The 12,348-nt window shown below is 41.3% G+C and overlaps 1 protein-coding gene across 4 annotated transcripts in view; it reads right to left on the minus strand.

Annotated features, from left to right (window-relative positions):
* The window catches only part of sik3 (SIK family kinase 3), a 34,135-nt gene extending 22,599 nt beyond the window's left edge, over positions 1-11,536 (minus strand). For all 4 annotated transcript variants that reach the window (XM_041045829.1, XM_041045830.1, XM_041045827.1 and 1 more), the window contains exon 1: positions 11,245-11,536. In XM_041045829.1, coding sequence (XP_040901763.1) covers positions 11,245-11,535 — 291 coding nt within the window. In that variant the 5' untranslated portion in view covers position 11,536. The remainder of the gene's footprint in view (positions 1-11,244) is intronic.
* Between the last annotated feature and the right edge of the window lie 812 nt (positions 11,537-12,348).

Raw genomic sequence — 12,348 nt, forward strand, 5'->3', positions numbered from 1 at the left:
TTTTGTCATAATTAGCATATAAATTCTTGAATTATGGCCAAAAGCATATTTTGTGAGGTCACAGTGTCCTTGACCTTTGACCACCAAATTCTAATCAGTTCATCCTTGAGTCCAAGTGGACTTTTATGCCAGATGTAATGAAATTCCATCCAGGCATTTCAGGGATATTGCGTTCACCGGAATGGGGCAGACGGGCAGAAATCCAAAAACATAATGCCTCCGGCCACATAAAAACAACCCTTGTCATGTATGTTTAAGTGTGTGTGTATGTATGTATGCATCTGGTTGGTATCTATGGTATTTTAAGCTCTAGGAATCTATTCTTGGTATTGGCAGTCATCCAGTTTTGTTGATGTAATTGCTCCCCTCTGCATCTTCAGGAGGGTAACAACAGGACATCTGGATCACACACACACACTCCCACACTCAAACATATGCCAACAGCTACACATACACTTTATGCTCATTTTGAGGACAGTGAGTCCTTCTGAAAATGAGGAAACAGGGCTACTCTGGCTACATGCTGCAAAATGTGTGTGTTCTGAATGTGTCTGAATATAAAACCTTGTACCAGGAATATTATTCAATGACTACATGATGAAGATGGACACAATGGCACAAGTGAGGGAGTGAGGAGTTATCTGATACTGTGGAGTCTCAGGTTTTAATATTGGCTACTCAACTGCTGCTGCTCCTACCATAGAAACTGGATGACTTTAATAGGAACAGACCTACCTAGACCAGTGGCAATGCTAGCTGGTAAGCTGCACTGCACAAACAAACATGTGACCAATGTATATCAAAGGTTGGGCCTCAAGCTTTAGCACCAGCCAGGGTACAGTAAATGTGTTGTGACTTAGAGTGTGTACCTTAACAGCCGCAGGGTGTTCAATCTGCTTTCCACTAGCTTCCATGACTCTGGAAAATTCTGTCAAAAGATCTGGGTTCTCTCTCTCTCTCTCTCTCTCTCTCTCTCTCTCTCTCTCACACACACACACACACACACACACCTAAGAGGCCTGCTGCAATGAGATGAAGTGTCAGATAGCCCCTCCGATCACAAGACTGTGATCTCAACACAGCACCATGCCAGAGCAGCTGGTGCCCGGCAAAGGAGTCTGGACCATTTACTGTACATTACACACACACCAACTCTAGCTTCACCATACACAGGAAATAATAGCAGGTGACAGAAACAAAACAAGAGTTTAAAATAAATCAGCCATCTTAAACAACTGACCATGACACATATTGTGAGATTTCAGACAATTGTCAGCTTTAATGCAAGAGTACAACAACAATTCACCTACCATACAGAGGTTAATAAGCGTGAGATTACTGGGAGCTTGTTAGGAGCTTATACACAAGCTAATGACACAGCAACACTTATTTAAGAGGCAAATGTCCTCCTGTGTAGACATTTACAGGGCATTCAGGGCCCTTCACTTACTTCATGTTTTGTTATGTTGCCCCCTCAAATTTTAATTAATTTCCTAAACCCATCAGTCTACACTCAATACCCCGTAATGACAAAGCAAAAACAGAATTTTAGATTTTTTTGCACATTTATTAAAAAGGGATAAAAGAAATATCACATTAACATAAGTATTTAGACCCTTTGTTATGGCACCTGAAATTTAGCTCAGGTGCTTCCCATTTCTCTTGATCATTTTTGAGATGTTTCTACAGTTTGACTGAGTCCATCTGTGGTAAATTCAAATGACTGGACATGATTTGGAAAGGCCCATTCCTGTCTATATAAAGTCTCACAGCTGACAATCCAAAAACAAAGCAAAAACCAAGCCATGAGGTTGAATTGCCTGCAGGGCTCTGAGACAGGATTGTGTCGAGGGACAGATCTACAGAAGCCACACTGAAGGTTTCTAGAGCACAGAGGCCTCCATGATTATTAAATAGAAGATGTCTGGAACAACTGGGACTCTTCCTAGGGCTGGCCACCTTGCCAAACTGAGCAACTGAAGAAAGAAAAGAAATGACGGAAAACCTGATGGTCACTCTGGTTAAACTCCAGAGATCCTGTGTGGAGATCGTAGAGAACTTCCTGAAGGATAACCATCACTACAGCACTCCTCCAATCTGAGCTTTAAGGCAGAATAGGCAAACAGAAGCCTCTTCTCAGTGAGAGACACGTGAAAGCCACTTGGAGTTTGTTTTTCTTTTAAAAAAAGCACCTAAAGGACTCTCAGACTGTGAAAAACAAGATTCTCTGGTCTGATAAAAACAAGATTTAACTGTTTGGCCTCAATTCTTAACATCATGTCTGGAGGAAACCAGGCACTGCTCATCATGTGCCCAATACCATCAGTGAAGCATGATGATAGCAGCATCATGCTGTGGGGGTGTTTTTCAGCGGCAGAGACAGGGAGATTGGTCAGTGCCGAGGGAAAACTGAAAAGTCCAAAGTACAGAGACAACCAGCAAAGATCCTTAATGAAAACCTGGTCCAGAGCACTCAGGACCTCAGACTACCTGAAGGTTCACCTTACAACAGGATAATGACCCTAAGCACAAAGCTAAGACAACGCAGAAGTGGCTTAGGGACAACTCTGTGAATGCCCTTGAGTGGCACAACCAAAGCCCGGACTTGAACCCAACCAAACATCTCTGAAGGGACCTGAAAATAGCTGTCCACCAGCAGTCCCCATCCGACCTGACAGAGCTTGAGAGGATCTGCAAAGAAGAATGGCAGAAAATCCCCAAATCCAGGTGTGCAAAGCTTGTCACATCATACTCAAGAAGACTCAAGGCTGTAATCGCTGCCTAAGGCGCTTCAACTAAGTACTGAGTAAAGTCTGAATACTTACGACACTGTGATCTTTGAGATTTTCCTTTTTAATAAATTTGCTAAAAAAATGTTCTCAATTCCTGTTCTCTCTTTGTCATTATGGGGTACTGAGTGTAGCCTTATGAGGGAAAAAATTAAACAGATTTAGAATATGGCTTCAACATAACAAAATGTGAAAAAGTTGTTGTTCTGTCATGGGGAAATTTTACTGCCACTCAGTGTTTAGTTAGCATTAAAATCATAACAGACCAGGACAATGCCCCTCAGCACAACGCAGGAGTGGTAAACAGTTCCTTAGAAATAAGCGACATTGCAAAGGTCATGCCCTTATCTAACATATAGTGGTACACATTTAATAAGTCAGTTTTTTGTTTTTCCAAAAATAATGCTATCCTGAAAATACAGGTATTTTTTTACTCAGTGTAATCACTGAAAATAAAGGTATTTTATTAAATGTAAATACTGAGTAAAAAAAATACCTGCATTTTCAGCACTGTATTGTTTTGAATAAATAAATAATTGAACTGGGTTATTAAATGTGTTTCTCATTTGTCTCATTTCTAAGAAACTGTTTACATAGCAAAGCATAACGAGGCTTTTTCAAGTTATAACTGCACATAAGTAATTTGTGCAACACTGCATGGTTTGTGAAAATATTAGTTAGTTGTCATTTTGATAAATCAAAAATGTTTACATCTGTTAAAATAACTGCATTATTGTTTGACCGAAAACTATGATTATAACCTTCATGATGGTATTTTTTTTTACGAGAGATGCTGTATTAGACTACATTAGTTGTAGCTATGTGTAACTAATCAGTCAGCATCTCAGTATAGACTGAACAATTAAAACTGAACAATTAAAAAATAATATATACTAACATAATATACTAATATAATATTATATTATACAATATAATATTCACTGAAATAATACTGGAAGTAGAGAAATATAACCACTGAAAGTGTTGCATATGTTGTTTTTCCTAGGTCTAGACAAGTTTAGTTTAGTTTTTAAGAAAAGTCAACAACATGGACACAGCCAAAAATCTGAGATCTAAAATTGCATTGCAATAAAAGTTAAATAAGATTTTATATATGATGTTCAAACAGCCCTTCAGCATTCTTGAGGACTCTCCAATATTCATTTTGAAAACATCCATCCATGATTCAACTATAATGGGGCTAATCCTAAAGAAAGAATTGGGTCTATGGTGTAACGTCTACAGTGGAAAGCTGAGGTAAATGCGTGCTCATCTGTGTACACACACACACACACGCACAGTGGTGTGGTGATATAATGTATGAGGTTAACCTTCATCAAGAGGAGAGACAGATTACAACACCCACAGGAGGTGTAATGCTCAGGCTTAAGCCATATCAGCATGTGAGAGAGTTAAACTCGCACATGCGTACACACACACACACATTCCTGTTCAAGTCAAACACATGGCATCATGGTAAACAACAGCAAACAAAAATCTTCTGGGCACGAAGCTAAAATTGTTGCTTTTCTGTGTGTGTGTGTGTGTATATATGTGAATAAGTCACTAAAACATCACACACACAAGATGCGGTCACAGCAGGTCAGCACAAGCTGCACCACGTTATGACTGTAATAAGCACGCGCACATACAGTATGAGTCAGCACAATGCCTTTCAGAGATGTTCTACTTGTGTGTTGCGTACTTGTTTGAGTTTATGTGTGGAAATGACTCAGTTGAATGTGTCAGGCTGAAAGTACAAGACTGGGGACATGCTACAGTGTGGAAAAACTGGACATCACACATTCATCTGCCATTTACAGTTTTTTTTTATTGCATAGCAGAGGACACACTTTATTATGGCGAGTAAATTTTGACGTGCTGACCTAACCATGACCAGTATTCTTGTCTAATTTTGTTGAACATAATATCACCGACCAGTTGCATAGGGGGAACACATTTGTGACAGCTTGTTGCATTAGTGCAATCATAACTACAACACTATCTTATTTTGAGGGCAAAGTAACACATTTAATATGGAATTGTACGGCATACCAAATATTTTCACAGAATAAAAATTCTATTTCTCAATGTCAACAATGGGTCAAAAGCCCCAAACTGCAGTCACCACAAGAACAACTGACTGACTCCACATCTTCCTAACTCCCATCTTGACAGTGATTATTGACTGGTGTCTGCAAAGCAGAACCAGCAGTTCCAGTTTGGCACTGGCTTTACAATAAAACAAACTCCACTGGGATGAAAATAAGGATAGGTACATAACCAAACTCTTTTTTTGAGAAATGCTGCAAAGATTTAACGAATTCTGATATCTTGACCACTAAATGCAAGGACTGAGGAAGACCTTATATTTCAACTCAATGTCTTCACAGAACCCATATTCCATCATAATAATTCTGCCTGTCCACTGCGATCATGCCAAATATTTGCAAATTAAAATGAATGGACAATTATTTGGATAATCATTAATTAGCAGATTAATCGATAGTGAAAATAAATATTAGCAGACCATTGTATGCATGTAGCAAATCAATAAGTAGAACTGACAGTATTGGATTTTTGCGTTTAAGTGACTCTGTACTTTGATTTAATTTTCTGGATAATTTAATCCAATAACAATTTCAACTGATTTTCCAGACAATTTACTATATCACTATGTGTATTGTTGCTGGGGAAATACACAGTGATATTGTCCCAACAATATTTTATGGAGGATTTTATCCATATTGGCCACACTTGTTGTGCAGATCTTGTGATGAACATTACTGAAGGCATTTTTTCAAAGCAGCATCAACCAAATACCTTAGCTCTTGTCTATCAAAGCAGTTCTACTGGGTGGAAGAATCACATCAGCAGAGCTACTACCATTTTCATTAAGCAATCAATTCAATAGGAAAGTGAAGTCAGGGACCCAGTCTGTCTGAAACACTAAGGTGGGAAACCCAAGCTGACTGTGAAAATTCTACTGCATCCTGCTTATAGCTTTGCTGGATAAAAACCACATAATGATACACACAGTCTTCATGACAGATAAAAAGCTCAGCCAATGGTTAGTCAGTTCCATTCAGAATTGTTAGTTGGGGTCTGGAACGATGGAGCGACCTTTCCCCAACTAGGAGCCTTGGCAACACACAGTCGCCTCTAACAACAAGCAGTGCTGTGGATGATGATGGTGCAGAGTTGTGATTTTTAACTACCACATTGTGTGTTTGTGCACGGTTACAGGAGGGGAGGCGCAAACAAGCAAGCGTAGGTGCACAAGAGGATAATACTGATGAAGCCAGCAATGTCCTCTGTCATGTAACAGAGACACACGCATAGTCTGGACTGTGTTCTTACTGCAGATTCACACTACTGAGAATGCAGCAGCAGACGACCAGAGGGCCAGAAGATAAGTCGAGCAGAAAAGCAGGCTTTGTCATATTATTTGCCTAAATGAAATCACACTTGAGTGTGTCTATGTGTGTTTTTGGAGATACAGAGAGGGGATGCGGTATGTTAGAGAGCTGTGCGTGAGTGTGAGTGTGTGTGAGTGTGACTGAGGGAGTGAGTGAAATTGTTACACAGTACATTAGGCCTGTTACCTAACGCTTGCCATCCTGCCTGCCCTCTTCCTCCTGCTCATCCTTTTCTTGCCTAAAAAACACTCAAGGGGAAAGAGGAGAAGACAGGAAAAAGAAGGGGGGGGGGGGGGGGGGGGATGCGCTTCCCCTCAGAGAGGCACGTCAGGACACGCAGCACAGTGCCATCTCTTACCAATCACGCTCACCTTGCTGTGGGCACAAAAACACAGAGGGCTTTTCAAAAAAGTGTGCCTTTACTTGATCATTAGTGAGGTCATACAAGGGAACACACCATACCACCTTTGTCAAGCTATTACAAAAGTATGCACAAACACAAACATTCGTGTACTTTAGAGGGCTTATCAAACATGACAAATACTCACTAGGAAAAGCCTGAGCTAAAATATCCACTCAAATATGGTGCACTCCTGGCATACAAGTACATTACTGAAGACAAAAAGCAGCATATTATTTGGTGGGGATTACTCAGGCAGACAAAATTAGTCAATTACATGACAGAACATTAATGATAATCACCAACTACCATTTTTACAATTTCAACAAATAAATGTATAATTATTAAACACTAGTGGAAAAAATGCTGCTGCCCTGCAGAGTGTGTTCTGCAAGGAGAGATCTGCCATGCTCTGGCTGCATCACATGTCCTTGTGTCATCACTGAAAATTAGCGCTGGCCATTTACCCAGAGGCGAGCCAGGACCAAAGACGATTAATTATACCTGAGACTGAGCAATGGACATTTTCTAAAATTTAAAGATCCGGAATGATAATGAAAAGATGAAAAGACTTCAATGACTAATTATCCGTGCATAAATTCCAATTCTATACAATAGCTGACAGAGGCTGTTAAAAGAATATGCAAAAGGATGTGCAAATTTGCCACCTGTTAAAGTGGTCGGGATGTGAAATATCATCTCAAGCAAAGTGCACTGAAACAAAAGGTGACTACAGGCCTAATGAATTGTGATACGGGGCGATCACTTCCATAACCTCACTCATCAGGAAAATCATTCTGTCAACAACTTGGCTATCTTTCTATCATACCCAAGACACAACGTGTGTATACCGTGAACATTTTGCCCCTGTACAAGTCCGGCATCATCACATTTCAAAATGTTCATAAAATGTAAGAACATTTTCAAGGGCATTTTCCTATGACGATGTGCTGGATACTCAGGAGACAGCAGTGAGTGGTAGTGGTAAACATTACTGGCTTTGACTTGGTCACATCAAAGACTGGATACAGACTTGGATTTCAGTTGGAACATGTTCTAATCAAAATAGTCTTGAAATGATTAGTTGATCTGCATAAAATGTATCTTGACACTTTTAGTAATCTATTCTTCACGGAGAACAAACTGGCTGTTGGTGCTGCTGCAATAAATGAAAATAAACATAAATATCAAACGTAATGATGTCTGGTCAAAGGTCACAGTCATAGTCCTGAAAATTCATACTGTAATAGATATTAAAGCAACATCCTAAAAGTTGTTTATAGTGTCACCCTGAGATAATAGAAAAACTCATGTCCCTTGTTCAAGGGTCGTGACCAGCAATAAAGTTTATGGAGAAACTGAACAATAAAATCAACATTTATAACAACAACAAAGTGTGGTCCAACTGCCTCTAGCATAGCATCTGTGTGAGAGTATTAAAACTCCTGTCTTGACTTCCACTTCACTAGCTGACCTTTGTCAGGAGAAGATGACCTTTCACTATTACAACACCCAGGTCCTTCACACTAGCTTTCTGCCACTGAATGTGTAACGGCCTCTGTGTTATGAAGAAAACACCAACAGCCCCTGCTGCACATGTACAGTTGAAATGGCTGCGTGTATTGGGGAAATAAACTTGAAACAAATTGCCTGTTGAATGTTTTAGGTGTATCAAAACAACAGAGAGCAAATGAGACATGAAGTAGGGTTGGGCGATGTGTGCGAAACATGGCGAACCCCTGCAATGGACTGCGACAGGGGTGGGCTAACGAAAAGGGGTAAATAACCATATGGTGCTATGGAATTATTTGTTTAAAGCAGGTAAAGCAGAGAACGGGAGAGTTTCAACCCACAGTTTTGCAATGCAAAAAATAATAATCATAAAAAAAAGACTCATCCCCTGATTTATCGAGGCAGGTGCAAACCAGGTGGATTGTTTAAATTAAAACATGCTTTCACTGGCCAGTAAAAAGTGTGATTGGTAAATCAGGCAGAAGGAGTTATTATAATCAGTTGAATAGACCCATCCTTCATCTTTCTGCTCTTTGGCTGACACCACTCAGTTCTATAACTGAACTTGATCCCCCGGGGAAATCCCCACAAATAAGTAATAAATAAGACATAAGTAATAAATATATTTTTTCTGTTTTACAGCAGAGACACTAAAATTATAGTGAGTGTGTGTGGCAGGGTGCGGACCCTGCACTGCAGGGTATCATCCAGCTCCATGTAAGAACTGAAAGAGTTGTTAGGCTATTTTTTGACAAGTCAGCATTTCTCATTGGATTGTTATAAAACCTAGGTCATAAAACAAGGCTCCAAAGCGCATTTCATCTGATGACTGATCATCATATCCATATTCATGATATCCACAGGCATGTGAAAGCACACTCCTTTTCTTCAGATATTCATGAGCAACTGGGGACACTGCAGACCCCTGCACAAGTTGTTGAAAATCATGAGCTGACTGGTCTGTCTGAGACCACCATCAACAGACAACAAACAAGGCCCCTCTTTCATTCTGTCAGTCCATGTTCCACTGTAATTTTGTCCTCTGCCTGTCTCTCACTCTCAGTTAGACAGCCAGACACAACCACACACACACACACCCAGACAAGCATAAACAGGCTCACACACAAGGAATAAAGCTTCATAACCAGCTCATCAATCTCTCACGATTACATTGCTACTGTCTTTCTACTGCCCCCTACAAAAAGACTGAACACACTGCTCCCATACCTGTTAGTCTTTAAAATATAATGTACACAGGTTAACACAGTTACAGCCCTTCACTCCTCTGCAGTGTTGAAAACCATTCCATGGCACCTACTTACCCAAGTTTACTTTGGCCTCATGGAACTAAACGGAAGGTTCCCTGGGCTATGTGGCGCAAAGCAGACAAATGACCCATGTCTGCCTGTCTGTGTGTATGTCAACAAGGGCACAGGGGTAAAGCTGCACACTCAGCTGCCTTGACACACCTTTATTTGTGCCATTAGAATTAAAGCCTATTCATCAGATTAAAAAAAAAAACAAAAAAAAACAAGAAAAAGAATTATATTGCAGAAGCTGACTTCTGACTGACTGTAAGCTACAGCTACACTTATCTAAGCATTCAACCAAGCACCTATCATAAAGGATGAACATAATCACAGCAGTGATATAATCAGAGAAAGGCTGAAAGTCAGCAGAAGCTCTCCAACAGGCTGGAAATCAAAGTGGCTATTAGCGGAAATCGTACTGCTGCTGTTGTCAAATGCTCCAAGTAAGGCTTTCTGATTAGTTATTTGTTTTGGCCCTTTTGGGCTGATGCTACCACACCGTCCAAGAAGACATAGCCAACATATTTGGAGTCACAGCAGACTGCTTAAAAGCAAATAAAGCCTTGAAACAGTGAGGCTCTTGATCCAATAGGTCAGCACAAAATAAAAGCACTGTTTAGAATATCTGAGAAATCCCTTTCTCTTGTAATGCCCCAGCTACCTACCATCGGGGTCCAAACCTTCTGCTTGCCAAAAACAATTAAAAGGCCCATTTTAAAAAGCCTCAGTGCAGTGTAAACTGTCATGATCAGAGTCAGTGAATTGCAGCACAGTCCTGACTTCTGGCAAACCCCAATGTATCACATCAAGAATGATACAGTTCTGCGTGAATATCATTTGTTGATAACAGTATCCACTAGTGAGTGTGTCAATCGTCCAGTAAACTGTTAACTGGCGCCCAAATCATTACAAAAGCACCTACGTACACTCAAAGCGTGTGGTGGCAGTTCTGAAACCATTAATTTTACTATGTTTTCTTGTCTGGCTTCATGAAACTGTTATCTGATTATTAACTGACATATCTAAATACAAAAGATGGCTAACGAAACTTAAATGCAGCTTTGACAGCATGATTAAGTTGCACTATGACAAAATGGCTGTACTGCATTGGGGATACGTGAGAAACTAACACGCAATGATTGAAGCAAAGCGATCTGTTTACTTAAAATCACTCTGTCAGGCTAGTTAGCCTTAATTCGAGAAGCTAAGGCAGCCTCTGGCTCTGCCACGGTTGGCTTCAATCAGTTTTCGGTGGTACTTCTAGGGCTGAAATTCACAGAGAGCTTTCAATACTTGGGCAACCTAAACCAATCAACTTTGGAAGTTCATTACTAATTTAAAGTTATCCAGTGGGGCGCTGCAAACTTTTAACCTTGTGTCTTGGTATCTGTCTGAAAGACATCTGAATCTAGCCCAACAGCTAATTAGCTAGGAAGCTAAGCTAGCTACTCCAGTCGGAACGTTCTGTCTCTCCTCTTTTTCATCTTCGTCAATACCCTTCTCTCCGTCCTCTGCGCTTTGCCACACATTAACCTCGGGCCTCGTTAGCTTTTCGTAAATACTACTAGTTAATGTATGTGAAACCAGATGTATCTTGCGGTAAATATGTTTGTACCCAGTAGTTAGAGGTGATGCCCCGTGTCGAACGGACCCCCCAACACCAAGCAGCGGTGTCACCAAAGCGGGCTGGCCGTTGTGTCTCCGGAGCCTGAAGGCCCCAGCGTCATCCCGAGTACATGGTCGTAAAGGCTTGAAATAAAACAATGACAGCTTCTACTTGTTCACCTTTAACGCTCGGACATCAGTCGTCTTACCTTTGCTTTGGTAATGATGTGTGTGGCTAGTTTAACAACCGCGAAATTTCCCTTGCCGATGGTCCGCTCGATTTCATAGTGGCCCACTCGGGCTGGGGGGGGCCTGGTGGCCGAAGTGTGGCCAGGATTGGTGATGCACCCAGTGGCCGTGCTGGTACGACTGGAGTGGCTGATCCCGGAGGATGGCTGGGCTCGGTTCTGGGAGCCCATTACTGCGTGGGTCGGTCGGGCAGAGTGCGTAATCCCGGCCGCAGCGGACCCAGCAGCACCTCCGCTTGACACGGCCGCCATCTTCTCGCCTCTCTGCGGGAACAACAAGCAGCCTTGCGCAGCGCGCATCGCGGGCACGCCCCCGCCCTGCGTCATTTTACGTGGAACTCTCCTCCGCAGCGCCCTCTCTAGGTTGTAACCATGGTAACGATCAGCGTAACAAATGACTTCATCCACAGAAACGTATTGTGGTTGCCTTGACGACAAAGAAGTGCGCATTATCACTCTGGTTCCCATGATTCAGTGATTCCTCGCAAACTGCTGCACTATGTATGATGAGACGGGCTCATGAGGCTTTAAAGGGATACGCAGCTCTGACATTACAATGACAGATTCAAATGATCGAGCTGAGCAAAACAGACACTCTCATGTCGCAATTGCACTCCTTCATAGTGTTCAATACACATATCTGTCGTTATGAATACAAGAAGGAATGTATATGGTTTCTAGTCTGCAAAGCCACGAAGGGGTCCAGGCAAATCTTAGCCATTAATTCTGTTTGTGCACATCTTTCTATTATGATTCAAAGCTAAACATGTTTTATTCCATAAAAATGCTGTCTATGTTTATAATTTTCTGTCTTCAAATCCTTTAGTGTTGTATTGTTGTAGATTCGCTGCACAGGCAAACGTCAGTAGTGTGCTGAGAAATGGCCCTGACCTTCTGAGGGTACTATAAAGACGGAGAAGATCTCCTAATGAACACTACAAGCAGCGACTGTATTTCCACGGTAATTAAATCCTCTGATTCCACAGTCTTCACAAAGGCGACTGCAACACACACACACACACACACACACACACACACACGCACGCGCGAGCACGTGCACGCGCA

Source organism: Toxotes jaculatrix, chromosome 9 (assembly GCF_017976425.1).
Source record: "Toxotes jaculatrix isolate fToxJac2 chromosome 9, fToxJac2.pri, whole genome shotgun sequence".
NCBI lineage: Eukaryota > Metazoa > Chordata > Actinopteri > Toxotidae > Toxotes > Toxotes jaculatrix.